This window comes from Portunus trituberculatus, chromosome 21, assembly GCF_017591435.1.
Source record: "Portunus trituberculatus isolate SZX2019 chromosome 21, ASM1759143v1, whole genome shotgun sequence".
NCBI lineage: Eukaryota > Metazoa > Arthropoda > Malacostraca > Decapoda > Portunidae > Portunus > Portunus trituberculatus.
The window spans coordinates 4,971,875-4,998,541 of NC_059275.1; the positions used below are offsets into that span (position 1 = coordinate 4,971,875).

General features: G+C 38.1%; 1 protein-coding gene across 8 annotated transcripts in view; it reads right to left on the reverse strand.

The window, feature by feature from the left end:
- Positions 1-3,525: 3,525 nt before the first annotated feature.
- Positions 3,526-26,667, reverse strand: part of LOC123506953 (exportin-7-like) — a 31,601-nt gene continuing 8,459 nt past the window's right edge. The window contains exons 5-23 of one of the 8 annotated variants that reach the window (XM_045259395.1): positions 26,463-26,632; positions 26,063-26,182; positions 25,306-25,533; positions 24,921-25,070; positions 24,114-24,267; positions 23,915-24,020; positions 23,103-23,312; positions 22,642-22,786; positions 20,643-20,681; positions 18,780-18,927; positions 18,336-18,495; positions 17,830-18,020; positions 16,356-16,573; positions 15,603-15,741; positions 12,824-12,835; positions 10,202-10,279; positions 8,795-8,970; positions 8,045-8,172; positions 3,526-6,906 (exon numbers count right to left, since the gene is read on the reverse strand). In XM_045259395.1, the coding sequence (XP_045115330.1) occupies positions 6,801-6,906; positions 8,045-8,172; positions 8,795-8,970; positions 10,202-10,279; positions 12,824-12,835; positions 15,603-15,741; positions 16,356-16,573; positions 17,830-18,020; positions 18,336-18,495; positions 18,780-18,927; positions 20,643-20,681; positions 22,642-22,786; positions 23,103-23,312; positions 23,915-24,020; positions 24,114-24,267; positions 24,921-25,070; positions 25,306-25,533; positions 26,063-26,182; positions 26,463-26,632 (2,678 nt within the window). In that variant the 3' untranslated portion in view covers positions 3,526-6,800. The other 7 variants (XM_045259394.1, XM_045259399.1, XM_045259396.1 and 4 more) reach the window with 7 other exon arrangements.

A 26,667-nucleotide genomic window follows, 5' to 3' on the forward strand; every position in this document is an offset into this window, starting at 1 on the left:
AGAGAGAGAGAGAGAACTTAGATGAGGTGATAGGAAGGAGATACGAGAAACGTAGCAACAATGGAGATGATGGAGGGACATGGAGGTTGAAAAAGTGTGGTTTAATTGACTAGTCACAACTTCTGGCATATGATATTTACCTATTGGAATCCACGGAGTTAGTCACTCTAGCTAAGAATTGGGCTAGCATGGCAGCCGTCTATACACTTAGTAATTGGTACCAGCGAATGTTTAGAAAGGCAGGCAAGCATGAGGGTTGGAATCACCATCTAATAATGGCCAACTACAACAACAACAACAACAACAACACACACACACACACACACACACACACACACACACAGTGATATATAATTAGTACCATTGTTAACATCCACATAATTAAACAGATGACTAACAATCCTTTGATATTCTATCTGAACTACCTTAGTGTATTCCTTCAATAATGCAAACTTTTGATCTTACCTTGCTGAGACTGCAGAGTGTTGTGACGCATAACATCACAGGTCACCAGCTCGTTCACGAATTAGTGTTTTCTCAAATTCGACACGGATTAATTAACACACACACACACACAGCCTCGCTTGTGGGCACCGCAGGACCAAGAAAGTTGCTCGACTCTCTCTCTCTCTACCTATATATCTCTTTCTCTGCGCTTCCTTGAGCAGACGTGACGCAACGCTGCCCCGCCTGGCTCCTCTCACTGGTGAATAAGAATAAGGCGGTAATTTCAAGTGTTCTGATCGACAGGTCATTCATATGACATGATACAATGTTCAGTGGATTCATCAGATTAAGTAATCACTGGTGGATGATTCTTCACCACTCATTAGTTATTTTCATAGAAATATAGTAGCATAAGGAAACAAAGGAAGTTGCAAGAACCCATCACTCGTACGCGTGGCAGCCCCTTTATGAAATAACCAACATATTACCACCTCTCATCTTCATCCATAAATTTGTCAAGTGACTCAGCATTAATAGGATTACTGATATCATTCCACACACCTACCATTTTATTTCAAAGCCATTTCCTTCTTATCTTTATTCTTCTTTTTTTAATGTAGCTATTTCAAGCTTACACCGATTATCTTTTTCTCTCTATCCTGATTACTGATTTGAGCATCAGCTAGCTGGGTTACGTCACCCTTGTTATATTCCTTATACTCCCTCCAGACTTCACAAAACTTTTGTTGTACTTTCCACTCCAACATAGTACATCGCTGAGGTCACAACTGGAGACACATTGTGAAAACTACATAAGGCGTCTCCTAACCTCCGCCAAGATGAGGACTATACCTGCTATTAAAAGTGCAGGGAAAAGTACCACGTATACAGCACCACACACACACACACACACAGCAGCTTGCAGAAAGGTGGGGCAGTTCAGTGATGCCTGATTAAATAAGATGAGAGAACACACACACACGTGGTTTAAGCAGTAGGTAGTTACACAGTTTCTGATTAGCGCCACCCACCCCAGTAGCACACACACACACACACACACACACCAGTTGAATTTGTGGTAGTGTAATGTTAACACTACACCATATACTACAAGCACACACAACCACCATCACACTACATCACATACCACCACAGACCACGGTTTCCTCAGCATCCCGACAGCCCCGAGGTTGTCCACCGTCCCCCATCCCAGCCCACCACTGTTACATCAACAATTCCTCGGGACATATTAAGGGGGATATCTCGGCTTTTCCATCTGTTTCTATGGGTTTTCATGACTCGTGAGTGGAGGAGATGGAGGCGAGAGGTGGAGAGTAATGGAAACGGAAAAGGAGAAGCAGGGCGGATCCAGGATTTTTCTGTTGGCGAAGTTGGTTTGGTTAGGTAAATTAATTTCCGAAGCAATTGCCTAGTAATTGGCTTTTTGTTGTTGCTGTTTTACTATTCTAAAGCCATACTATTGACGTTTTACTACTTTAATTTACCCCATAACTTCCCTTAGGTTAAGTTCATAGCCCTGCCCACTAGTGAGGCAAATCTAGCTTAGGCCTAATGGACAATGGGATGCCGGTAAACACTACTTTCCAACATCAAGCATACATAAAACACCTTCATCCACTAAAAAAGCTGAAGAGCTAATCTTAAAATGTGTAAAAAAAAAAAAATAAATAAATAAATAAAACATTTCGGTCTCAGAGTACTTTTTTGTTTTATTATTAAAGTTGGTATTGTTTTAATATTTGATACGTTATTAGCAAAGGATAGCACGTTTAAAGCCATGATACAATTGAGTCTAGCTGTTTTTCTGTTTCTAAAAGAAATATCGGATTACTCATTGCAAAAATAATACACTTTTTACTATCAGGCCTGGGATTGTTTTGGTGTTTGCTTTAAAACTTAAAAATATGAGAAACATAAACCAAGTAATGATATCGAAGAATATCTAGTTTAACTTCGTATTTCAAATTTTGAATTTTTATTATGCCAAAGTAAAACGTAAATTCTTAATACGACAAGGAATATGTTTTGTTTACATGTGGAAATTAAAGTGTTTTGTCTTCAGGAAACATAATGTAATGTGGTCTGGCTTTTTTTTTTTTTTTTTTTAGTATCTTAATATTTTTGTGGCACCGTTGGAGAAAAATAGTTTGTTAGACTTGACTCTGTTGATCCTGAACCCAGTACTGTTTATGTAAATTGGATGTTTAAGTATTTGCCATGTCAGAAAATGTAGTGCACTCAAGTCTGGGCGCCTTCTTTTTTTTCTCGATTTTTAAAATGAATTACGTACGTAAACATTGGGCCACAGGGACACACAAACCATGCCTTCCCTCTTGGTCAATCAATCAATATTTACCCTGAGTTTCCACACTCAAAAAGTGTAAGAATGCCAGAATTAACCACAAATATAGATAAATAGCCCACAAAGTGCCTTAAATGAGACAATAGTGATGTCCTCGTTCAGATGCCTATCTCAAACCCAAAACCAGTGCCTCTGCCCTCCGTATCTCGTACCTTTATATTTCACTCAATTTCAATGGTTTTCAGGGCACTTTCAAGTAAAGCGTAGTAGGAGGAAGCAATGAGGAATGGAAGCATGTGAGGGTACAATGTACCATTCCTTTACAAGTTGCCCACAATCACACAATCCAGCAAGGTGCTGGCTCATAACAAGATTAATCAATTATGTAATGTCTATTCTTTCAAAAGCAAAGAAAATCAATACTGTGAAATCAAATCTATATACCTACTGTATGTTCCTTATGAACCCCTCAGATGGATCCACATACACTGATGTGGAACGCCATGCAACAGTTCAGCATGTACATCACTTTTTAGACTTGCAACCATATTATTTGACGATTCTTCAAAAATCAATTTAGTAAAGCCTCGTGATCCAAGCTATCAAAAAATTATATCATACTCATATTCCCCAACACCAACAGTCTTGTATGCAAGATACTCCAAGTTATAATACTTGTTCCAGATTAATCTTCATTCTAGGAAGTGTTTGGGTAAAATGGGATGACTCAAAATTTGTAATCATGATAGATAAAATTTTCTAGTCAATCTTTAATAATAATAATGACAGGAAATTCAGTCCTGGAAAAAAAAATGTCAATAATTTCTAGAAAGCATACTCACATCATACTTGACAAGCAAATAACTTTTGCTACTAATTAGTGATTCCCTTCTTTTAACAAACACAAATAGTCAATTTTGGGAACACTTCAGAAGGGATTTCAAATACCCTATCTGTTGGCTGGATCAAGCTCACCTGTTCTTGTCAAACCCCCAAAGCTGCTGCTGGCAGCTCTAAACACTGCATACCTACACCACACTTGTCATACTGTGATGCACATAAATAAATACAATAAATAAACATTACAAACAATAAAACATGATTGGGATACACTAAAGTTTTGGTTACTTAGAAGAGAGAAATCATTCATCTTCTACTTCTGATGTGAGATTTATAACTATGGTATATATCTTTTAAAGAAAACTGTCTTTTTTGCAAATCAAAAAAGAAATTTATAAGAAATAAAAATACTTAAAAAAAGAAAAGAAAAGAAATCTATCTACATAACAGACTGACATCCCCTGCAAAGGCAGGTAGCCAAGGCAAGGTGCTTACATTCACTTGCTCTCACAATCATACTCTCAATCATTCCCTATCAATACATTAAATTTGATCACATAATAGCCTCTATTTCTTGAGGAGGAAGAGGACTAATCTTCACTGACCACATTGTTCCAGGAATGGGCACACAGCACACTGGGGTTTCTCCACATCAGAACTATGTACAGAACTGACCTATCCTGTTTTTTTATCTCCTCTCCTGAGTCTGGATCAGACACTGGCAAACCTCTCATAAAGACTCCTCAAGTCACATTCCATTTATGCTTTCACTACTACTCTCAATTCAATCCAACAACTACTCTTATTTGCTTCACAGACATCCCTCTTACATTTAATGCTGTCTTCACACAATCGTCCATCACATTCTTGACCTTCCCTTTACTCTCTCACCTCTCTCATCTAATCAAGTTATCTTTTTCACCAATCAATCATTCTTTGTTATCCTCTATACATGACACAGAGAAGTACAGTTACATAACTATTTTTTCTGAATCCTCAAATCTGAAAGTGAAGTAATGTTCTCAACTTCTAAATTATCAAAGTTCACCTACAGCTTGAAGTTTCTTTTTCTTTTATTTTTTCTCTCACTTCAGTAATACAAAGCTAGACTGCACACTGTGTCATGTTGTACTACACTCTAAACTTCATCAAGGCATCCACAAAGCATCATCTCTACTTCATTTGATTTTCTATGAATTCTTGGTCTATCATGACATGATGTTTATTCACGGAAAATATTGCTTTAGTATCTTTATTGTGCCCCAATTCACGAGGAAATTTGATGTACTCGAAGCCTAGCTTAAGTAGATTCACACTTCAACACGATCACTGACAGACTGACTGCATGTGGAGGAAGCTCTGTTTACTCCCTGACTATGGAAGCATGCCTCACTGACTGACTACAAAGGTGTGGTTCACAGCACAAGATAGTTGCTATGCATGAAAGATCTTGAGAACGATCTTGAGAACACTATTTTCAGCTATACAATACATACAAAGTAGCACCACCTATTATGAGCTGGCCTGGTAAGTCTTGCCTTTCTGGAAGTACAACAATGCCTTTTCTTCACATAAACAGCAAACCATTTTTCCTATTTATTTAAACAATATGCTATTCCATCACAGAAACATTGTACAATTCTCCTTCTGTAAGTATGGATTGTGGCAGATTCATATTGGCTGAAAGTTAAGTCCAGCAGCTCTCCTTGTAATAGAGGTTCAACACTCATTTGAAAGACCTGTCAATGATTCAACCTCTTCTGCTCCCTTTAGACAACACTTGCATATCTGGTCCAGAAAGGTCAACAATGAGGTAAACACTAACTTGCAGACAAATTGAAAGAGAAATCTAGCATAATCTGTTCATTACATATATATACATAACTGAGGCTTTACAAAAGGTCTGAAAATTTTGGTGTTTCCTAGGTGGTGAGGAGGTACATTTGATGCCCTATAGAGTCCAGCCACACATGCCTTCTGGACAGGCACACAGCAGCCCTTACTGCTACACAGACTGACAAGACAGCAGGACAGCAAAAATATTGCTACCTGCTCTCACATTTAAAATAATGACTGAAATAACCTGTGACTGAAGGTAACTCGTCACACTTAAGTGTTGGTTTCTGTCGACCAACAACATGAGACCCAAACTCCTCTGAGCAAAAGTTCTACTTCATGTAGACACTGGCACCAACTTCCATCTGATTTACAAACTAAAATAAAACAAACTTCTTACATTTCTCCTAACCTATAAAATAATTTCTTTAACCATGCAAGTTCATTTTCAGGACATTTCAAACATATTAAATAGTTAGAAAATAAAATGTTGAATTTTTCAAATAAAATTAGAAGGCAACCTACTGTATCACTTTTAGTTGTGTGTGGTCTCTTTAGTTACAGCTCTGTACCATCGTCTGCCCAGCCCTCCTACACCTGCTTCTTGTGAGGTTCACACGGCCACCACAAATGGCGCTCACAGTCTTCCAGCTCAACACAGGATCAAGCTGATGCCACCTCAGACAAGGCTCCCAGGGTAGTAGTATTTGTTACATAGCAACTGTAGCTCTTCTGTGGCCCTTCATTTCTTTTGGTATGCTTCATCGCAGTAGCTGCCAAGTGTACCCGTGAGACCACTCTCCCTCCCCCCCCAAGACCACAAGGAACTGCACACAGGGAACCAGCAACACTCACACTGCTACACACATACCCACACTTACTACAATGGTATTTTCAGCCACATTAGTTCTTCCCACTGTAGTATACTGAGGCACAATCTATTAGTGAAGACCAGAAAGCAACGTGGTATCACCACACTACCATGGATATACAAGACCTCAGACAGACTGTGATGAAGCTAGTACAAACAAAACCATTTAACACTACTAAAGTTCATTCAGGTCCCATTTGTCATTTCTGTACAAAAAGTAATTTTCTTTTGCAAAAACTGTCTAATTACAAAATATGGTTCAAAATGGGTAGTCAAAAAGACTTCTTAGTAATGAAACTATGTCAACCACAGTAGAGCAAAGTGATTGCAATTTGAATCTGCCATAACATTAAGGGTAGCATTGGTCACTGTGGAACCGGCGAAGGTGGCGGTGGATGCGGACAGGGAGTAGCAGCGGCGGCGGCTAGGGATATCCTGGCGGGGCTGAGGGTGGCTGGACTGACAGGTGTGCTGGTGTTGACGTCACGATGTCATCATCTCACTGCCTCCCCCACCGCCACTACTTGTTACTGGTCCCTTCAGAGAGTCGTTGATGTCCCGTCGGAACACTGACAGGTTCTGAGTGAATCTGAAAGGCATAACAATGAGTACTCATACCAAGGCTATCATCAGTGATAATACTGGTAGAGTAGTCTATTTAGGGAGGTAGTGGCGTAGTGGAAAAGGTGGTGAGCGTGGGATCAGGCAGACATCCATGTGTAGGTTCAAATCCCACCACATATCGCTTTGAAACTATGCCATTTGTCGAGTGGTTTAAAGTTACCTACACATCACCATGATACCCAGGTACTAGGTGGTTATACGAAAGATGCGCTTGGGTGGTGATATTGCCCCTAATATGGGTAACACTATAAATAAAATTTATACTTGTACAGCCATGACTACAAACCGTGTCCTGGTTTGTAGCTACGATGAAAGTCTGAGAAATAATGCATCATGAGGAAAGGTGCAAGGTGCTGGCATGGAAGGGAGGAGCTGGAATACACTATGATTTATCATGGCAACAAAACAAGACACGACTTATGACTGTGAGTGTACATATGAATAGACTAACAGTTTAATTTACTAGAGGAATGAACATCCAATGAAACTTTTAAATAGCAATAATAGCAGTAATTTTTATCTAGTATCCTGCATTATCACAGCCTCCTTTGTTCTGACTTGTTTCTTATGAAAACAGAAATATTGATGCAACTGTCATTGCAGATACACTTGATTCTTTAAGATGAAAGTTTAACATTTGTGTATGTCAATATCACTTTAAAGAATATATTTCTTAAGCACTGTCTAAAATTTTGACAAAGAATTTATCCATTCATCCACTTTTAACAACACAATAGCTTATCATCCTCCATTCTCTCAATATATCCATACCATCTCAGCACACACTGCTCTGCCCATCATGCCAAGTCTCTCACAAAACCCATTATTCTTCTCACTTCCTCATACCTAGTTTTGTCCATCCACTGTCCACCACATTACTCAATCTTATTTCCATTACGTTTAATATCCTTGTCTGTTACTCCAATTTTTTCTTTTAACTAAATTTTTTGTTGCCTCAGCAAATTACTTGTGTAGAATAATTCTAACAGAATATTAGCATAAAAGGTTGTAATGTACATATGTATAAAAAAAACTTATTCATACACTAGAGAAATATTATCACACTATGAAAATATTATTAGAATGAAAGAGTTCAGTCTTACTTGTCTCTATTCTTAGTGAGAAGATTGGGCTCAATTCCTTCCATGAGGCTGTCAAACCACTGTGCCATTGCTCCCTGCTTGTCTGGTGCTTGCTGGCTAATGATTTGTTGTCTCAGCTGCCCAAAATACTGATGCACATGGGAAAATACACCACCATTATTTTGAGACTCACATTATAGTAATTTTTTCTTGTTATTAAGGAACAAAAAAACTAGCTTTTCATCATAAAAATCTAGAACATGAAAGAGGAAAAGCAAAGTGACATGAGAGAAAGCATGACAATATATGTTGATGATTTTAAAAATGAAAAACACATATGAGCACTGCAATAGACATCATAAAATGAAGTTTTGACAATTGGATCCAGAACTGGAGATTTACCAAGAACACACAACAAATGGCTCAACAACTTAAAATGCTTCTTTACATATACATGAATAAATGAATAACCATTATGGATATGGGACATGCCTTCAGAACTATGAAGATGGAAATGAAGATGATAATGATGATGAAAATAATATTATTATAATCAGGAAAATGAGAAGGGTAATAATAAAAAGATATGATACAAAACAAATCTTGATAATGAATAAGTTTAATACCCAAGGTCAAAAGGAATACATCAATATGTAATATGACATAAAATAATGAACATGAGCAATGAAAACTTTTTAAAATGGTGCATGGCAGTACATATGTAAGGTAAATGAAGATGAAGCATAGTAAGAAAACAAGTGCATCACATACCTCATTATTGAGGAGGATGAGGGGCAGGAGAGGACGGGACATGCTCCACTGGTTCCTGCAGTCTTCAAACATGATGGTGTTGAGAACAGTGGCCAACATCTGCTGCAGGATGGAGGGCTGGTGCTTCATCACCTTGACCAGAGCGTCATTCTCAAGGTCCACTGTGCCCTTTTTGCCTGCAACACACACACACACACACACACACACACACACACACACACACACACACACACACACACACACACACACATGCACAAAATTAATATCTCAATCTCAAAAGTTAAACTAACAAAGTTAGAGCATCATTCATAATATTGAATATCTTGACCAAAATATGTCAACAACACATTTTAATATCGGTAAAACTGTACAAGCAAAATACAAAATTCAAATGTAAACAGCCTGCTTCCAGGGAACTACTATTACTACATTTCCTGCATCCACACAGTCAATATCTTGCAATCTTTTACCAGTTATGGCCTTTAAAAGTGGTATGAAGATAACCTTTGTATTTATATTCCCCTCATAAAGCATATTTACAATTTGAAACAGTATGACTGATATTTCTTGTTATATTCTGCATACCAGTACATAATGCCAAGCATTTAATGGACCACAGCAAAAAATATAAGTATAATTTCATTATAAAAAGCATGATGATATCATATCATTTTCTTCTGGCAAAAACTTTCTTTTTGCACTGTTTCTAACTTTACTAAATTTGATTCAAATGTGTAAAAATTAGTATCTAAAATCTCTAAAGAAAATTTTATTATACGAAAAAAAAATAGTATCACTTCAGAATCAGTACATGAAAGTTATTTGTGAATACTGGAGCTTTGATTATGAAATGACAATATAAAAGGAAGAGAGGAAGAAAAGAAACTTTTTACCACTCACCATCTCTCACTTCACCACTCATTACTCATTACCATCACAACTACCACTACCCGCCTCATATCATCCTGAGCCTTCATCACCACAGACATCAATACTCACCTACACCTCAGTACTGTAGTAAGAAATTTACAAAAAAGGTGCAATACAAGTAATATGAAGCAACTGTGCATCAAGGAATACACAAGACCTTTCCATTTTCTACCACCATTGAAATATATCTATGCACTCCCACCACACATCTTTAAAGTTACTGATAGTATATTCATGCAAAAAACTGAATGTACAATAGTAGCTGACAGATTTTAGACAACAAAGTTGAAGGAAGGACTTCATTTAGAAGGATAAATAAGATACAAATTGTCATGGTACTAATGTGAGTGACAATATACAACTCAAATAGCCACACAAACTTTCTCCACATTCATCAACAACCACAAAGATATTAGTGATGTCCTCTACTGGTTATTAAGGATAGGGTTTTATTTAGTCAAGGAGAGTCTTACTCACTCTTGTGATGTAAGGTTTTGAAGAGGTAGGTTACTATGTGGTCAAGGGTAGCACAGCAGCCTGTACACACCATCGTGTCTGCAACAGGACAGAGCAACACATGCAACTCTTAGTCTACATTGTCACTTACTTTTGTGATGCAAAAGTTTGTAAAGGTAAGTGACCACATGGTCCAGAGTTGCACAACAACCACTGCAAACCATTGTGTCTGAAAAACATTAATGTTGGTAAGTGTTTGTCCCACCAACACTGCTTTGCTGACCCATGAGAACTCCTTCCCATCAAAAAAAAAAATTACACTCCATTGTTTTACATAACATGACAGTTTTGAGTTGACTCCTTCCTTTATCAATATGAATACAGGCTTTATAAACATATTTCTAAGCCTCATAATAATGAAAAGCAACAAAATATAAATATGCTAACAATTCAGTATTCAAATTAATGTTACATTTACTTTATTCAATTGATAAGTTTGCTTCAATTAAAATACCTATCATATATATGAATCTTGAACAAAAAATCACAAGTGCAATCAAAACTGCTGCAGATACTTAGCAAAGACAATACTTTTCCACTCATATAATGAACATTTACAAACTAACTCCCACATTAAAGTATTAGTTTCACTCAACTGCATATGTACAAAACTGTTGGCATCATAAGACCTAATCTAGTCTAGTCCTTGTCCTAACATATTCCAGTTTAGCTATAGTAATATCCAAAGTGTTAAAGTTTTACTAAAACTAAACATTGTATTCTATCATTAAAAAACATTGATCATATGCCTCTCTACTTCCACCATTAGCTAGTACACAGCTGTCTATTTTTGCCAATCACCACATATAAGGATACTGTCCACTACTTACGACATCTAGCACTTCCCAGCTTCCCCCACAGAAAATTCTGACCTGACCAACAAAGCATCATACAATCAAAGATTCTCTGAACATTCCAGTCTAATAACAATTAACTTTCATGTGTCAGAAAACCAAATGTAGGGACACACAGAACGCCTGACATCAGATCTTTCTAAGATTCCTGATTGGGGCAGAGAAAACTTAGTAGTGTTCAGTGCCTCAAAAAACTCAATTCCTCCATCTATCAACTCAACACAACCTTCCAGGCAACTATCCCCTCTCTTCAATAACACTCAACTGTCCATCTGTTCTTCAATGACACTCAACTGTCCCCTTATTCATCACTGAATATCCTCAGCCTCTTCTTTACTCATAATCTAACCCAGAAACTTCACATCTCATCTCTTACTAAAACAGCTTCTATGAAGTTAGGCATTCTGAGGCATCTCTGCCAGTTTTTTTCATCCCCCAACTGCTTCAAGAGCCTCATCCATCCATGTAAGGAGTACCCTTTCCATGTTTGGGGGGGTTCCACTCACACAGTTCTGTTAGATATGGTATAATCAAAAGCTTTTCGTCTCATCAACTCCTCTTCTATGACTGATTGTCTTCAGCCTCTTTCTCATCGCTGCAATGTTGCATCTCTTGCTATCTTCTACCGCTATTTTCATGCTAACTGTTTTTTGATTTTGCTAACTGCATACCTCCTTTCTTCCAGTGACCTTGCTGCACAAGGCATTCTTCTTCCTCTCACCCCTATTCTGTCCAACTCTCTAATGCAGGAGTTAACCAGTACTCTTAATCATTCATAACTTTCTCTGGCAAACTCTAAAACTCCCAACTTGCGTTTGTATTTACAAATTCCTAAGAATTGACTTCCTTTAAGAGGGGTGTCTCAGGAAATTTATCCCTTTCTTTTGGGCTGGGTCTACTGTACCTCCATGGGAACTGGCAACTGAGTGGGCTTTTTTTTTTCTTGACCAGTTGTCCCCTCTTACATAAGAATAAAAATATCAATAGCCTGACACTATTTTCAATGCTTCATAGTAAATATTTAATTCTATGGTAAAAATTTTACCTTCAAATTCCAAGAGTAATGTCTTGATCATCCTAACTCTACCTGAGACTGGTGAAATAACAAAACTTACAACATGCAAAGAAAGATCAATGTCTTCCATTCAATACACCACCAGACTGATTCCCTCAGAGGATCAGGCAGAAACTCATGCTGGTTAGTCCACACCACACTCAGGTTAGGACTCCAGGACAATGCTATACCCGTGTAACCCTACTGGCACCCAACTCCTACTCTGAACTACTCCCGTGCCTTTCATCACTCCCTCATTCCAAAGTTCAATCAGTCTTCATCTCATTCCAACAATTCAATAAATATGCTTGGACACACAAGCCAGAAATTTTAGATTACTTCAATGCACTTCCATACAATAGCAATCAGATGTTCCAATAGACAATCAACATATGTGGTGGACCAACCTCCACTCCAGGTACACATTGGTCACATATAATTATGTATAAACTCATTTACTAAATAAGAACATATCTAAGAAATCCAAAGAATAAAATATCTACATATTATTCCAAGTGCCAAAAAGTAGCAAACAGCAGCTACAAATGCATACCATACTCATTCACAATATGAGATATGCTTTAGTCTAAGTGTATCAGTCAGGTCAAGGGATGCAACTGTGTTAAAGAATATCATAATAATACATAGCTGTCAATGGGCCAGGAGTTGCCTTACCATACACAGGATCTGTGAGGTGAGAGCCACAGGTGAAATAATCTTACATGTTACCACTATCTTCTCTTATTTTTTCATCACTGCTCTAAATGACAACCAAACATCTTAATATTTTACACAAATGCCCTTAACAGGCAGTGATCATAGAAAATACATTAAATTCAACCTGCATAAAAGAATACGACAGGAAGCAAATAAAAGGGGAACACAGTACACCATTAGTCCTGAAAGGCAGCTTCTACACTACACTTCATCCCAAAGTACAACAGAGAGGCTTTTAAAGGACGAGTTTTGGGGTTGGATGTGTTGGCAATACTCTGCATGGTGAAGCTCAAACTTATCAATGACAAAGTCTGGGCCTCTGCTATCAGCCAAACTCACGTTCAGCTGATGGATTTAAGTACTGTATAGTGGGAGGACCTTTCCCAGGAACTGTTGAGTCTGGCCAAGCTAATAATGTGATAAAATATTTAATACATATCATAAAATATTTGGTATCCTTACCTTCTAATATAACTAAATAGGTAAACAATGACTTTCTTGGATTAATGCCCAGCCATTACTAAATAACCCCATATCACCAGCTGACATAAAACAATAACCTATCTCTAAGCTTTAATCCAGTCTGACACTGACACACACACACACACACACACACACACACACACACACACACACACACACACACACACACACACACACACACACACACACACACACACACACACACACACTCACACACACACACACACACACACACGCACACATACACACAAATCCTGAGCAGAATACAGTAAAAAATAATTTTCCAAGTTATACACACAAAGTCTTTTACCAGGTGAAAAGTTCTTAGCTAACAAATGTAGGTCGTCTTCCATTAACTTGAGCTTTAAACTGGGCATTTTGCCTTTATCGTTATAGTATAGTTTTCCTCTAATTCATCTTTGTCACTTTCATTTCCAGAATCTCTGAATTATTACTCTTATCTTTACAATATTTTTTTGTTATCTAGTTTTTTGCTAAGTTCTACTCTTCTTCATATGATTCTTATACAAAGCAGCACAATTTTTCATTTGCTTCTTTAAAAACTTAATAATACCTGTGAGGCTACACAGATATCCTGGTGTGCTGCTTCATTAGGAGGTAATGGTAAAACATTCTTATAAAAGTGATGAATGATGAGGCAGGAGTAAAGATGCAAATACAATCATGAAAACTTGCAAATAAAACCATGGTGTGTGTGTGTGTGTGTGTGTGTGTGTGTGTGTGTGTGTGTGTGTGTGTGTGTGTGTGTGTGTGTGTGTGCGTGCGTGCTTGCTTTTTGTGTTATGGCCTATAGCGCCTGTAGGTATACAGGCAACCCCCGCTTAACAAACGTTCACACAACAAAATTTCACTTCAACGAATGTTTCCTTTTACTACCATCTGCTCGTATAATGAACACCAAACTCGCTTTAATGAAATTTTATCCAGGTAATTTTTTCCAAGTTTGAAAGCCCCGCTGTATAACGCAAGCCGACAGGCTTTTGAATACACCAGCGCCTCTTGTGGACAAAACGCGCACCACTGACTCCCTTACACCTCCCCACTCTTAGTTCAAAACAATAACACTGTCCAGCAGCAGCTTGTCTTACCTCACTCAACATGCCACCACAACGCCCTACAACCAGCCCTGCAATGTTGCCTAGCATTGCTAAGAAGACCAGGAAGTCTCTTACTCTCAAAGTAAAGCTGGATATTATTCACAGACACGAGGCGAGAAAACTAATAGCACTGCTCGCCACCATGGCTTGACTCCATCTACTGTTTCTACTATTTTCAAGTCAGCAGACTATATTAAGAAGGCTGGTAAAACCGTATCTTCCTTGCAAGCTAAAAGAACCACCCAAACTCATGACTCCGCAATAAATAAAATGGAAAGCCTTGTGAAAATGTGGTACATAAGTTTTGTATGCGGTACAATGATGCGTCCTTTGTTTACATTCCACAGGTTGCCAGGTAGCGTTTTTCCTGTTCCACTCTCCCTCCCTTCATCAATTTAAGATCATCAACATTATAAAGTTACTTACATACATACATTAGTGTAAATTATAATGACTTAGTCTTAAATTAAACTGCTTAAATGTTTAACTTCATAATTTTTACTTTCATTAAACCTTTTACTGTACTATGATGCACTCTCACTTTGTTTACTCTCAATGGAAATTCAAGTATAAATTGGTTCGCTTAATGAAAATTCATGCAACGAATGTTTTTTTAGGAATGTAACCCGTTCCTTAAGTGGGGGTTGCCTGTATTTGAAGAGTACATGTACGGGAAGCACTGTTCATCTTCCACCCATTAGTGGCACAGGCAATTTTATTTATAGTGGTACCCATATTATGACCCATATCACAATCCAAGTGCATCTTTGGTGTAACCACCTAGAACCTGGGTATCATGGTGACATGTAGGTAACTTTAAACCATTCGACAAATGGTACAGTTTCAAAGTGGTATGTGGTGGGACTGAAACTTACGCATGGACGTCTGTCCAATCCCACACTCACCACCTCAAAGCGGTTTGTGGTGGGATTCGAACTTGCGCATGCATGTCTGTCCAATCCCACACTCACCACCTTATCCACTAAGCCACTGTGTGTGTGTGTGTGTGTGTGTGTGTGTGTGTGTGTGTGTGTGTGTGTGTGTGTGTGTGTGTGTGTGTGTGTGTGTGTGTGCGTGTGCATGTGCGTGTGTGTGTGTGTGCACTGCAAGAAAAATTGCCAGCAAGGAATACTTACCTATGGCTGAGAGTCCTTCAGATATTGAGGACAGAATGTAGAGGAACACATTTGGCTCAAGAGTTGAGAGGAAGTTCATGTGGTCTTGTGCCAAACATTCCAAGAGAACATAGTAGGTTTGGGACAACTTTGGGTACACCTGTAGGAGGAGAGTCTTCAGGTAAACTCAAGAGAATAATCATCACTTTGCACTGACCACAAATTCTCTAAAAGTTAATTGCATGTCATCTAGTTTGTAAAAATTTCCATTCATCTACAGTCCCATTTGTCATAAATGGTCAAATGTAGTTCATTGGAGAAAGTCATTACTTTCATCAATCTGTACATAATCAAGAAGTGTGTCTGTAGTCATAACAAATGGTTGATTAAGGAAGCCATCAATGGTGACCTGAGGAGCAATAGTTTTGCAAGTGAATTACTACTAAAGCTGATCAGTTTAAACTATATACAGTTTTGTCTTATAAGTCACCAAATAAATTAATATGCCAGTGTTAATAAATGCCTCTAATGTCAGGATTAACTGATTAAAGATATCAAACTCTACAAGCTCACATACACTTACTTACCCAACAAAGTCACAAACTAATTGGTACTTAAATGTATTCCGAGAGAGAGAGAGAGAGAGAGAGAGAGAGAGAGAGAGAGAGAGAGAGAGAGAGAGAGAGAGAGAGAGAGAGAGAGAGAGAGAGAGAGAGAGAGAGAGAGAGAGAGAGAGAGAGAGAGATCAAAGCAAGACAGTACAAAATTGCCCACCAAGAGATCAGACTGTGGTATGGAGAGCAGCAGCTTGACAAAGGTGTGGAGGGCAGAGTCTAGCGCATCGTCCCCATACAGACGGAAAACCCCAAAGTTGACGTAGTTTCCACACAATGCTGCCTTGAGCATGGAAAAGCAGATGCTAATACCCTTCAGCCTCATGGGATAGATCTGATCCTTTGGAATGCTGTCACCCTGGGCCAGAACACGAGAACCTGTGGGGTGCAATGATGGGTGTGATGGAACCTGCTCAGTGTCACAAGTTGTAGGAAAATTTACCAGGCTTAGAGTTCTGTGGCACAACATAAAGTTCAAGTATTAGACATAATACTTGAACCACAGGTATATCAAGTGCTGTCCAATAGAAAAGTATAATCTAGGAATGCCTCAACAAAGATGGGTGTGTTTATTACTCATTCATCCTACATCAGGAAAGAAAATGCTAGGTACAGTGGAGACTCATTACTGGAACGTCTAAATGCTCAAACTTTTCAATATATACTTGAACGCAAAAGTTCAATTTAATACTCAAAAAAATATCAGATAGTCAAACATCCACACACATGGCTGTAAACAAAAGCTCCCTGGCCTCTCCCTCTCCTCTGTCTGCCAGTTGTGACTTGTGCTGCCAAAGTCATTAGAACAACATTTTCCTGCATTCTATCTGTAGTTTTCATTTATAAACTTACACTAACACCAAAGGCTTATTAGTGGTGAAAATATCTGGAAATCAAACGGCTGCACATTTGGTCGTATACAAAGCTCTGTCATCTCCCTTCTCACAGCCCCCCCTGTACCATTCTGATGCTGTTTTACCGGTAATACCAGTAATACCGTAATACCAGTATACCGGATGCCGGTGCGCATCCCTAGTCCTGCCGCAGTGTTGAGAAAACAACATTCTACTGTGTTCTGTCGGTAGTTTTTCATTTAGAAACTTATGATAGCACCAAAGAGGCTTATTAGTGATGAAAATAAGGAATCTGGTGAGAGTGCAAGTGTTAGTGAGCCACAGCACTCCATTAGTGGAGTCACGGGAATCATACCAGGAGAAAAATCACAAAGACCTTTTCATGGATGGCGACTGGTCCTACCGTGACCTCCCTCCTCCCCACCCTTCTCCCTCCTCTTCTAAGATTTTCATCATCAGCCTTCACTTATGGTATGTACAAATCAAATTTATAAAAAAATAAATGAGTAAAAAAAATGAAATTTATAAACTTTAGGTTTGCTAAGATTAGAATGAATCACCTGATTTATAGGTATCAATAGTCGAACTTTTTAATACTCGAACAGCCATTTGGAATTAATTAAGTTCGAGTATTGACTCTCTACTATATCTATCTTCAAAACAGGCTAAAATCTCTGTGAAAGAATGGTCATTATTCTCATTATCATCTTACCATAGCATGATAAACCAAATCAAAGAAACAATGCCTCTCTCACACAGAAGAATGCAACCACAACTCACCATATGTACAGAGGACTTTACTGGCTTCCCGAAATAACAGGATTCCATTGGGCGAGGACACATCAAACTGTAGCCTTTGAGATCTGTTCTGGACCAGCTCAGCAAAAAGCTTGAGCACTGGAGTGGTGACTTGGGGATCATGGCACCAGATCTCAACACCACGAACCAAAACTCCTGTGTAGGTGGGATAACTGCAGGACAAGAGTTAAGGAATGGAACACCATTCCACTTTTACACAAAACCAAGGAACCCAAATAAACACTCAATGCACATCAAGCAAAACATGTTATTACAAATAGAATGTAGTGGATGATATTACCATACCATAAAGAAAAAAGAAATCACACAGCATTAAGAAAAGTAATATGAAGCCAATAATGACAATGATGATTAAAATGAAACACCAATTGACACTAAAGACAAAGAAATATATATATATATATATATATATATATATATATATATATATATATATATATATATATATATAAACCAAATAAGGATACATCCAATCAAAGAGCATCATATATGAAGTCTTGGTATTAAATGCATAGGCCAATCCCCGCAGATCCCTGGCAAGGCCGATGAGCCCCTTCTTAGCCTCCTCTGCCTGGAACACTGGAGTCTCCGCCTGAGCCAGTAACCGTCCTACACTGTCAAATGCACCTGAAGAACCAACACTTGTTACTTCACAAAAAAGTTGAAGCAGCTCTCTCTCTCTCTCTCTCTCTCTCTCTCTCTCAAACAATGATTCATCCTAACTTTCTGCCAAATTGTCAAAAAAATAACTCTTGCCTTTCTTTTCCAACATCTTAAGATAATAGATCCACTTGTCCATGTATAAATAAAATCAAGCAAATAATCACCACAAACTTTGAGGTGGAGCATTAAATCAGCACATAAACAAATGCACAACTAGGAATAAAGGACCAACCACTAGCGTCACTTACTTGTAATCGGGATCATGAACTGTGTGAACTTTTCCTCATCCTCTCCAAGTTCCACCATGAGAAGTCGTCCAAGAGAGGTGTAAAACAGAGTCCGACTTCGCATTTCTTGCACTGATACACCAACGCCCAGGAAGGGAAAATGTTCACTCTGTAATGTAAATCACGATAGAGTCAGTAATGTGACTGAATAGAAGCAAGACACTGGTGCTTCAGGTGCTCCCAGCTGAGAGGGGAAGTATTCATGTTGGCAGAGTAAACCTTCATCTACTGGAGTAATATCAACACGTGTTGGGCATTACAGGTAATTCAAACAATGGTGATGTGTAAAAAATTCAAGGCTGATAAAAAGGAAATACATGAGGTTAATATAACAAAAATGCCAAGCAGAGGTTGCCACAGCACAAACGTGGCCTCAAGCATTAATCAATCAGCCGTCAATAAGGCCCAAGAGGTGAGTTTCCTCAGACTCAGAGTTGTCACCTCCAGCAGTGCACAAGGAATAAGGCATGGAAGCTGTCACATCTGTCTGCTTCTTAATGGGATGTCCAACTGATCATAAACTTAAAAAATATTGCTACATACCTGAATAAATTATAATAGTACACTATTTAAGTCAAGCAAGACAAAAAAAAAATTAAATGACACAAAGATCTGTCATTACTTTATTATTGGCCTTATTCCAGTGCTGCTCTGGCCACGCTGTCTGAGTTACTACAATGTAGATGGATACCTTTTTACTTATCAACACTGCACTGAGAAAACCTATATGGCCTATAGCTCTCTGGAACATGGTCTGTCCAACTTCTCAAACACTGATAGTATTATGCATTCCAAGCTTCTTCTAATAACAAAAAGTTACCAGCAGCAGATGCAGGAGCACAAAGCATGAAAGCACTAAAATGACAGGTCTTTTCTAATAGGCATAGCTAAGCCAAGTACTTTCCTTAAGGCATAAAAAACAATAAAGCTGTAACTACCTGATGTGTCAAGGCCAAGACAATGAGAAATATTAGTACTGTGATCAACCTGTAAGACAGCAGAGCACTGTGAAGTCAGCCATCTGCCCTACTTTTTGAGGAACCACCTATCTCCACACCTAAGTGGATGGCCACACCTTTGCTCCATTAGCCAATCTTTTGTATCTTATTTCATCATACAAATATTCATCAAAAGCAAGCTCCTTGGTTCACTGAGCTAATTATAAGCATAATAATATACCCAATACTTTGTAAAACTCCTCCATTCAAAGAAACCTAGTAGTTGAAAATCTTTGTTTATTTGTGGATTTATTCAAAAGTCCATCAACAGAATTTCTCCAACTAGCAATGTTCTTTAATGCTAAGAAGGAGAGGACTAGGCAACAATACCTTTCTCAAATAACTCTCTTGAGAAATACGTGATCAACTGTTCGTGGCACAGCAAATGGGAAAAGTCAGTGACAATGTATCTTATGACAGACTGACAAGTATAACACACAACAGACTAACTAGCATGAAACATGACAGACTGACAGGTATCAAATAATACAAACTGACAAGTATGAAACATGGCAGACTGACAATTACAAAATCATGCCATAATAGAACCAAGGAGTAAAAATTAACATGGACATTCACATTATAAAAATGCTACATGATTAAGAATCTTTTGAGTAAGCTGCAAGCTCTTCTAATCATGAAGGTGGAGTATCTATAGAGAGCTATCATTATGTTAAGACAAAGAGAGAGGTTCCTCAAACCGTTCCACCACCACAGCCAAACTGCACCTTGTTAGTCAATGATTCCTCAAAAGTCCCACAAAAACATTTAATGGTTAATATTGTATTCTTTGTTTTCTCAGTTTGGATGCACAGTTTAAACTTACATTTTGAGGACCAGACTCTTTAAGCACTCTGAATTCTCTCTGAAAGGTAAAAAAAAATAAGAGTAGAAGCTTAATATCATACTGAAAAATGAAAGAAAAGCATAAAATCATTCCTTCCCATCATCAAAAAGTTCACAGTCTTTAGTTTGGAAAATCTCTCATCACTTTCATCAAGCTATAGGAGGGCACACAGCATTCATAATGGAGTGAGGCACTATATTCTATAGTGTTGCAATTGTCTGGGTCACTAGGACAGCATCAACCTTTACATATTATCTTTCAAGGGAGAAAGGACAAGCAGTCATGTCAGAAACCCTCTCAGCTCTAGTAATGACAGGCAAGCCATAAAAAAAAAAAAAAAAAAAAAAAAATTGCTGCAATTTATTGTCTTATGTGAGGGAATATATTATATTTAAGACATATCACTTCTTGATCATTAATATAGGTCAAAATCTATATGAAAAAACTGATTGCATTTAGAGATTTTCCAAATTTAAAATGTGCTTTGTTCATAATAAGAAGGCAAATCAAGTTCATTTTCTTTTAGTAGTAGCATGATACTAAACTTTTACAAAGAAAAGAGAAAGTGAACTTTGGTTCTTCTTTATATAAAAAAAAAAATAATTTGTATGAGGAATAATGTTAAGGAAGATCTTGAAAATTATTCAGAGGGGCATTTCCTTATATGCACGTTGTTCACAGCAATACAATTTCATCTGCTTCTGTGTTCTTTCTGAAATCACCAAAGAAGTAAAAACAACTGAAATGTCTTTCAGTACCCCATTTCACTGTTTCACTAACTGACAAAATACAAAACACAATGTTTGGTGGGGTGGCCTGGAAGAAACAGGCAGCCAAAAGTGGAGAAGGATGTGAGGACTATGCCTAAGTGAACTAAATTTACAAAAGTTTGGACTGGTAGAGGAGACGAAGCTAAACAATTAGACCTGAGATGTTAGAGACTACAGGAAAACCACAAATGAGATGAATGGATGGTATGAAATTTATTAAAATGCAATGGGGATGTGAAAAGCTGAATGGAGAGCACGTGTCAATGCATAAATGGGAAAAGATCACAAGGACTTCTATGGGATCAACTCAGTGAATTAGATGTGGGGAAGGCTCAGCTATCAGAAATGCTGAGCCAGTTCTTTTGTTGTGCCCTGATATGAAGAGACCTGGATATGTTTGTGCAACTGACCCTCACACAAGTATGGTCACAAGTATGGTTTGTGAGTATCTTTCCCTTTCATCCCAAGAAATCTAAGGATTAAGTTCTCTTCAATTTAGTGTGTGTATATTCCTCGTCTAAACTACCCACCTTTGTGTGGATGTCACTCTGAAATATAGAGTAATCAGAGAGGAGAAGGAGCATGATCATGATAGCATGTTTAATCTTTTATCTCTTGTAACATGTTTCATGTGGTGGTCTGAAATGTTCAATCTGGAACAGCAGGAGGGTCAGGGCAAGAATCGCTTATACTTCTCATGTAGGCCTGGATAACGTACTGTGCAGCTCAAGACTAAAGCATTACACCAATCCATAACAAATGGCATTTGAACCTTCTCTTGTTTTGAGGTTACGAGAGGTTATGCACAGCCAACTTCATTCATATTGTCTCTCAAGGATGTTAGCTTTTCTCTAAGAGATTCACGCACAGACAGATACTACAGTAGTAATAGTTAGACAGCAAGCTGTATGTCTTCCAAGTTATCATACTTTTACAAAACAAAATTTTTATGTAAACAACTCATGCTTCAATAACTCAAAACTATCTATGCTGCACAAAATACAATAGAACAAACTTAGAAGTATACGCAAAATAAATGGGATCAGCTCCAATGATATCATGGTAAACTGCACAGATGCAAACCCAATATTCAAGGGAAATCACTCGCATGCGTTCAATAACACGCCTGTGATGGAAAGACAGAACCCACAGTCCAAAACAGAGATAAACACACCACTTCACAACAAACAAGTAGTATCTCCACTTACTGTGTGGTTGTTCAGCATAAACTGCACAGCATCTAGTTTCACCAACTTTCTCACACTGTTGTAGCTAATTGAGAGGTCTGACAGTAATGTGAGGGTCTTTGTTAGGATCTGCTCACAGTGGCCCCAGTACTTCAAGTTTGTGATGCTGTAATGGCAGATTCACATCACTTATCAGTAAGCTCTCGAATATGATATACATAGAAAATATTCACCAAGATAAAATATCGTCAGCTCCAATTGAAAAGAAATATGATAAACTTACTTACATGTATTATAGTTTTATCTTCCTCTAGCTAAGTTACTATTTCTCTTCTCTGCACAATCTTAGTAAAGCTACAGAATAAATGATGACACAAAACAATGGCAAGAAATCATTTCTGATGAGTAGCCAACATAGCAGTACATTTCAAAATCAATCACAACAAACACACCAGAACACCACGCAACACTTTAAGACTTACATTTTTCTTACAAACACTGCCAACACCATTGACTCATCATTAAGACCAAGGATCTCTGAAAGTCGTCTGTAAAACTTTGAAGTTTTATGGACTTGGTCGCCAACATATATTTTCCTAAACTGTTCAAAGAAGGATATTGTGGCCAGCTCCCGTCTCTCACAGCCCCCTTGAGGCAAACAGGAGTCTGTGAGATTCATAAGTTGTAGCACCCTGGAAGATACAAGTTGGGTGTTAAGAAACTATACTTGTTAAAAATTTGTTCCATTCTACAACTTCAGTAATCTCTCACCATCCTTGAAATTCACTCATATGTACAATATCATCCCAGTTTCACAGTGTCTGAGTTTCACAATCCTCAAGTTTTGCCCAAGTCTTAAATTCTTACCATCCAAACCTGTACCTTAGTCCACATTATATATAATGTAGCTGATCTCACTATTCCCTGGACCTTTTCTTTACATTCATCCAGTCATCCTACATTTTAAGGCTTTTCATTCCCTTTCCAACTTACATCATTCAAAATTTCACTTCTAAATCTAAATCTATTCCTCTAACCATAATGGTCACTCTTATATCAAAGTACAGCATGATAACAGGTAATTGTATTTGTAGCTAACAATAAAAGCATTTGATCAATAGATTTGTCTCAGCTTTATAGAGACCAGAAATTCAGAACTACTCTACAGCTAGTTTCTATCATATTTTGGATGTAAACAGCAGTCATTATTGTCTAATTATTGACAGTCATCAGTATATGATACTGAGATCCTGAATTTCTGTAAGTACTATAAGTGATGTAATGAGGTACTCACCTGCACACCAACTCTCCATCCATGGCATCATGGTCATCACTGGTGTTGAAAGACACTCTCCCACCAATCGCTGAACCAATCATGTACACCAGCCAAGTTAGCTGACCTGAAAGAACATGTGGTGATAAGAGGGTGACAATACTTTTAAAGAGAACCAATAAAAGTATATTGCAAGTTTCACACTCAGCCAGCATCCTACCTTCTAATATTGCAATATCTTCCATGGAGTGCTGCTGTGACCTGTTGTTCATGCGTGCAGTTATTAGTTCTTGATAGCGCTGTGCAGTCTGTTCAAACAGTTGTACAAGCAGGGCACATGTCTTCCCATATTCACACCGTCCAATGGTTGACAGCTGCAGAAATATTTTTTGTCATGCCATTAACTCGTACATATGTAGGTAATAAAGTAATTTCTGCCAACCATCCCTTTGGATGTGTATGTGCAGAATAATATATTAAAAGAACCATGCATCTTTCTTTCTACAATGTGATCTTAGATAGTGTAATATGACATCTTTCATAAAGTTTGCAGAAAATAAAGAGAAAATAGTGTTTCCATTTTATGAATGCAATTAGTGACATCTTAAATCTTGATAAAGTAATGCTGCTGTTAATAATTGTGACTTTGATATATTAGCTATATTCCACCAATACATGTACAGTTGGCCACACTCCTGCAAGATCCACTTAGCATTGATAATGCTGGCCAAGATAGTAACTCAGAGCTTTGCTGTTCCCATTCACTGGTGGGAAGATGTAAGGAAGGTGGGGGGTAGGGGGGAGGTAACAGGGGACTTTTTACCATCAATGAATGGGCTGAACAAAGCTCAGTACTAATGTTTCAGAGTTACTAACTAGGTCAGCACTGGCAACAGTAACTGGATCTCGCAGAAGGGTCGCCAACTATACATGTACAAAATTCATGAATTAATGATCCAATGGGTGTGAAAAGAGAAAGATCCTTTTCCTTGATTCAGGTTTGTCCCTATAGAGACTCAATCATTACCTGGTCAAGTTGTTGCTGAATAACAGTGACATCATCTAGCGGGTCCTCCAGGCCTTCACGCAACACCACACTCACACTCTCCAGGCGTGATGACACATATGCCCTCACTACCTCGGGGGTGTAGGTCTCCAGTAAGTGGGGCTCAGTGGCCTGTCAAAATCATATGCAGGATGTAACACTAACTTCAAAAACACTGCAGTGTAAATGTTCTTTTTATCTGGCTCTCTCAATGGTTATTATGAACGACACAAGCCCAATTCTTCATTACAAGGTATGCATGTTTCTAATAATCCTCAAAATTAATAATTAGAAATGGTAAAACTATGATCACCTTGCTCCACTCGTGTTGCACAACATATGCCTCCCAGCAGCCCACAACACTAACCTTCATATAGGGGACGGAGCCCACCATGCGCTGCCAGAGGGACAGCAGGTAGTGGACACTGTTGGGTGCAAATTGCCACATATTCAGGGACTCCACAGTGAACTTGGCAATCAGCTCAATGGCATCAGGATAGTGTTCCACTGTCACCAGCTCCCCCAGCTGGTAATTGCTCTTCAGCCGCAGCAACAGCCGACAAAACTCGTGGTAATTTGAGGGGTCACTCAGGCCCTGCCAACACACCACATGAGTCACTCAATGTGTTCTGTGCCCTCTACAATAAGGTAATATTTTCACACTAAACTATGTATAGTCACAATCTTCATACATTCCCTAAACAAAACTTTACCTAACTTGACATTTTGCTTTCCACTTGAATCTTCAAACACAATGGCAATGGCAAAGAGTCATAGATGCTTTATTCATATGCCATCTATATTCATAACACACAACAACAATTTGGGTGTAACATTCTTGTCTCACTGAGTTCTCTTGCCATCACCCTTGGTTATTACACTCTCTGAATACATTCTTTGGCATACACCAACCAAATCTATCTTCTAGAACCTCAATGTCTAATTCATTAAGCAAAACCAATCTGGTGGAACAGGTGATAGCCTTCCATGTTGTATCTTTTCAGCTTAGAAGATTACTTTCTTTTCATATATACTTTCCAAACCAATATTCCAAACTTCACATTCCTTCTCATGAAATCAAATAATCAATCTTACTTAAATGTCAAAGACAATCACGAACTTACCTGTGGATTCTGTAGTATATTTCTAACTCCATTGACTAGCTGAGAGAGAAACTTGGCTCGCTCCTCATTACTAAAAAGAGTTCGCCTCACAGAGGCAATCTGCACCAAGCATGATAATGTCTGGAAAAAATATAATTATGCTTTTCTATCTGCTAAGGACACGTCATGCATCAGAACTCATTAAATCTTACATAGAAAACAATAAAAAATAAAATAAATAAACAAATAAGTAAATAAAAACTTATATATGAATATCTTCAGGAATAATTCTCATATTATTATTAGAATTTTAGAACCAGTTTTAATTTTCTAACTTTTACATTACAACATAATTTATCACATGCCCACATATGCTTTCCCTTCCATAAGTTGCCTATGACACAATACAGGGCTTTCTTACCACAGGGGACAGTGTTGCAGGGAGGGATGCATACAGGTCAAAGAACAGCTGAACTGTTGAGAAGTCTAGGAAGGCAGGTCTCCAAGAGGTGGGGATCTGTACTGTCCCTAAGTCATCACTGCTTTCATCCACAGATGTTCCAATGAAATCAAATGTAAGGCAGTTGAGCGCTGTTGGAGAAAAGAAAAATGTTTCAAATAAGTCA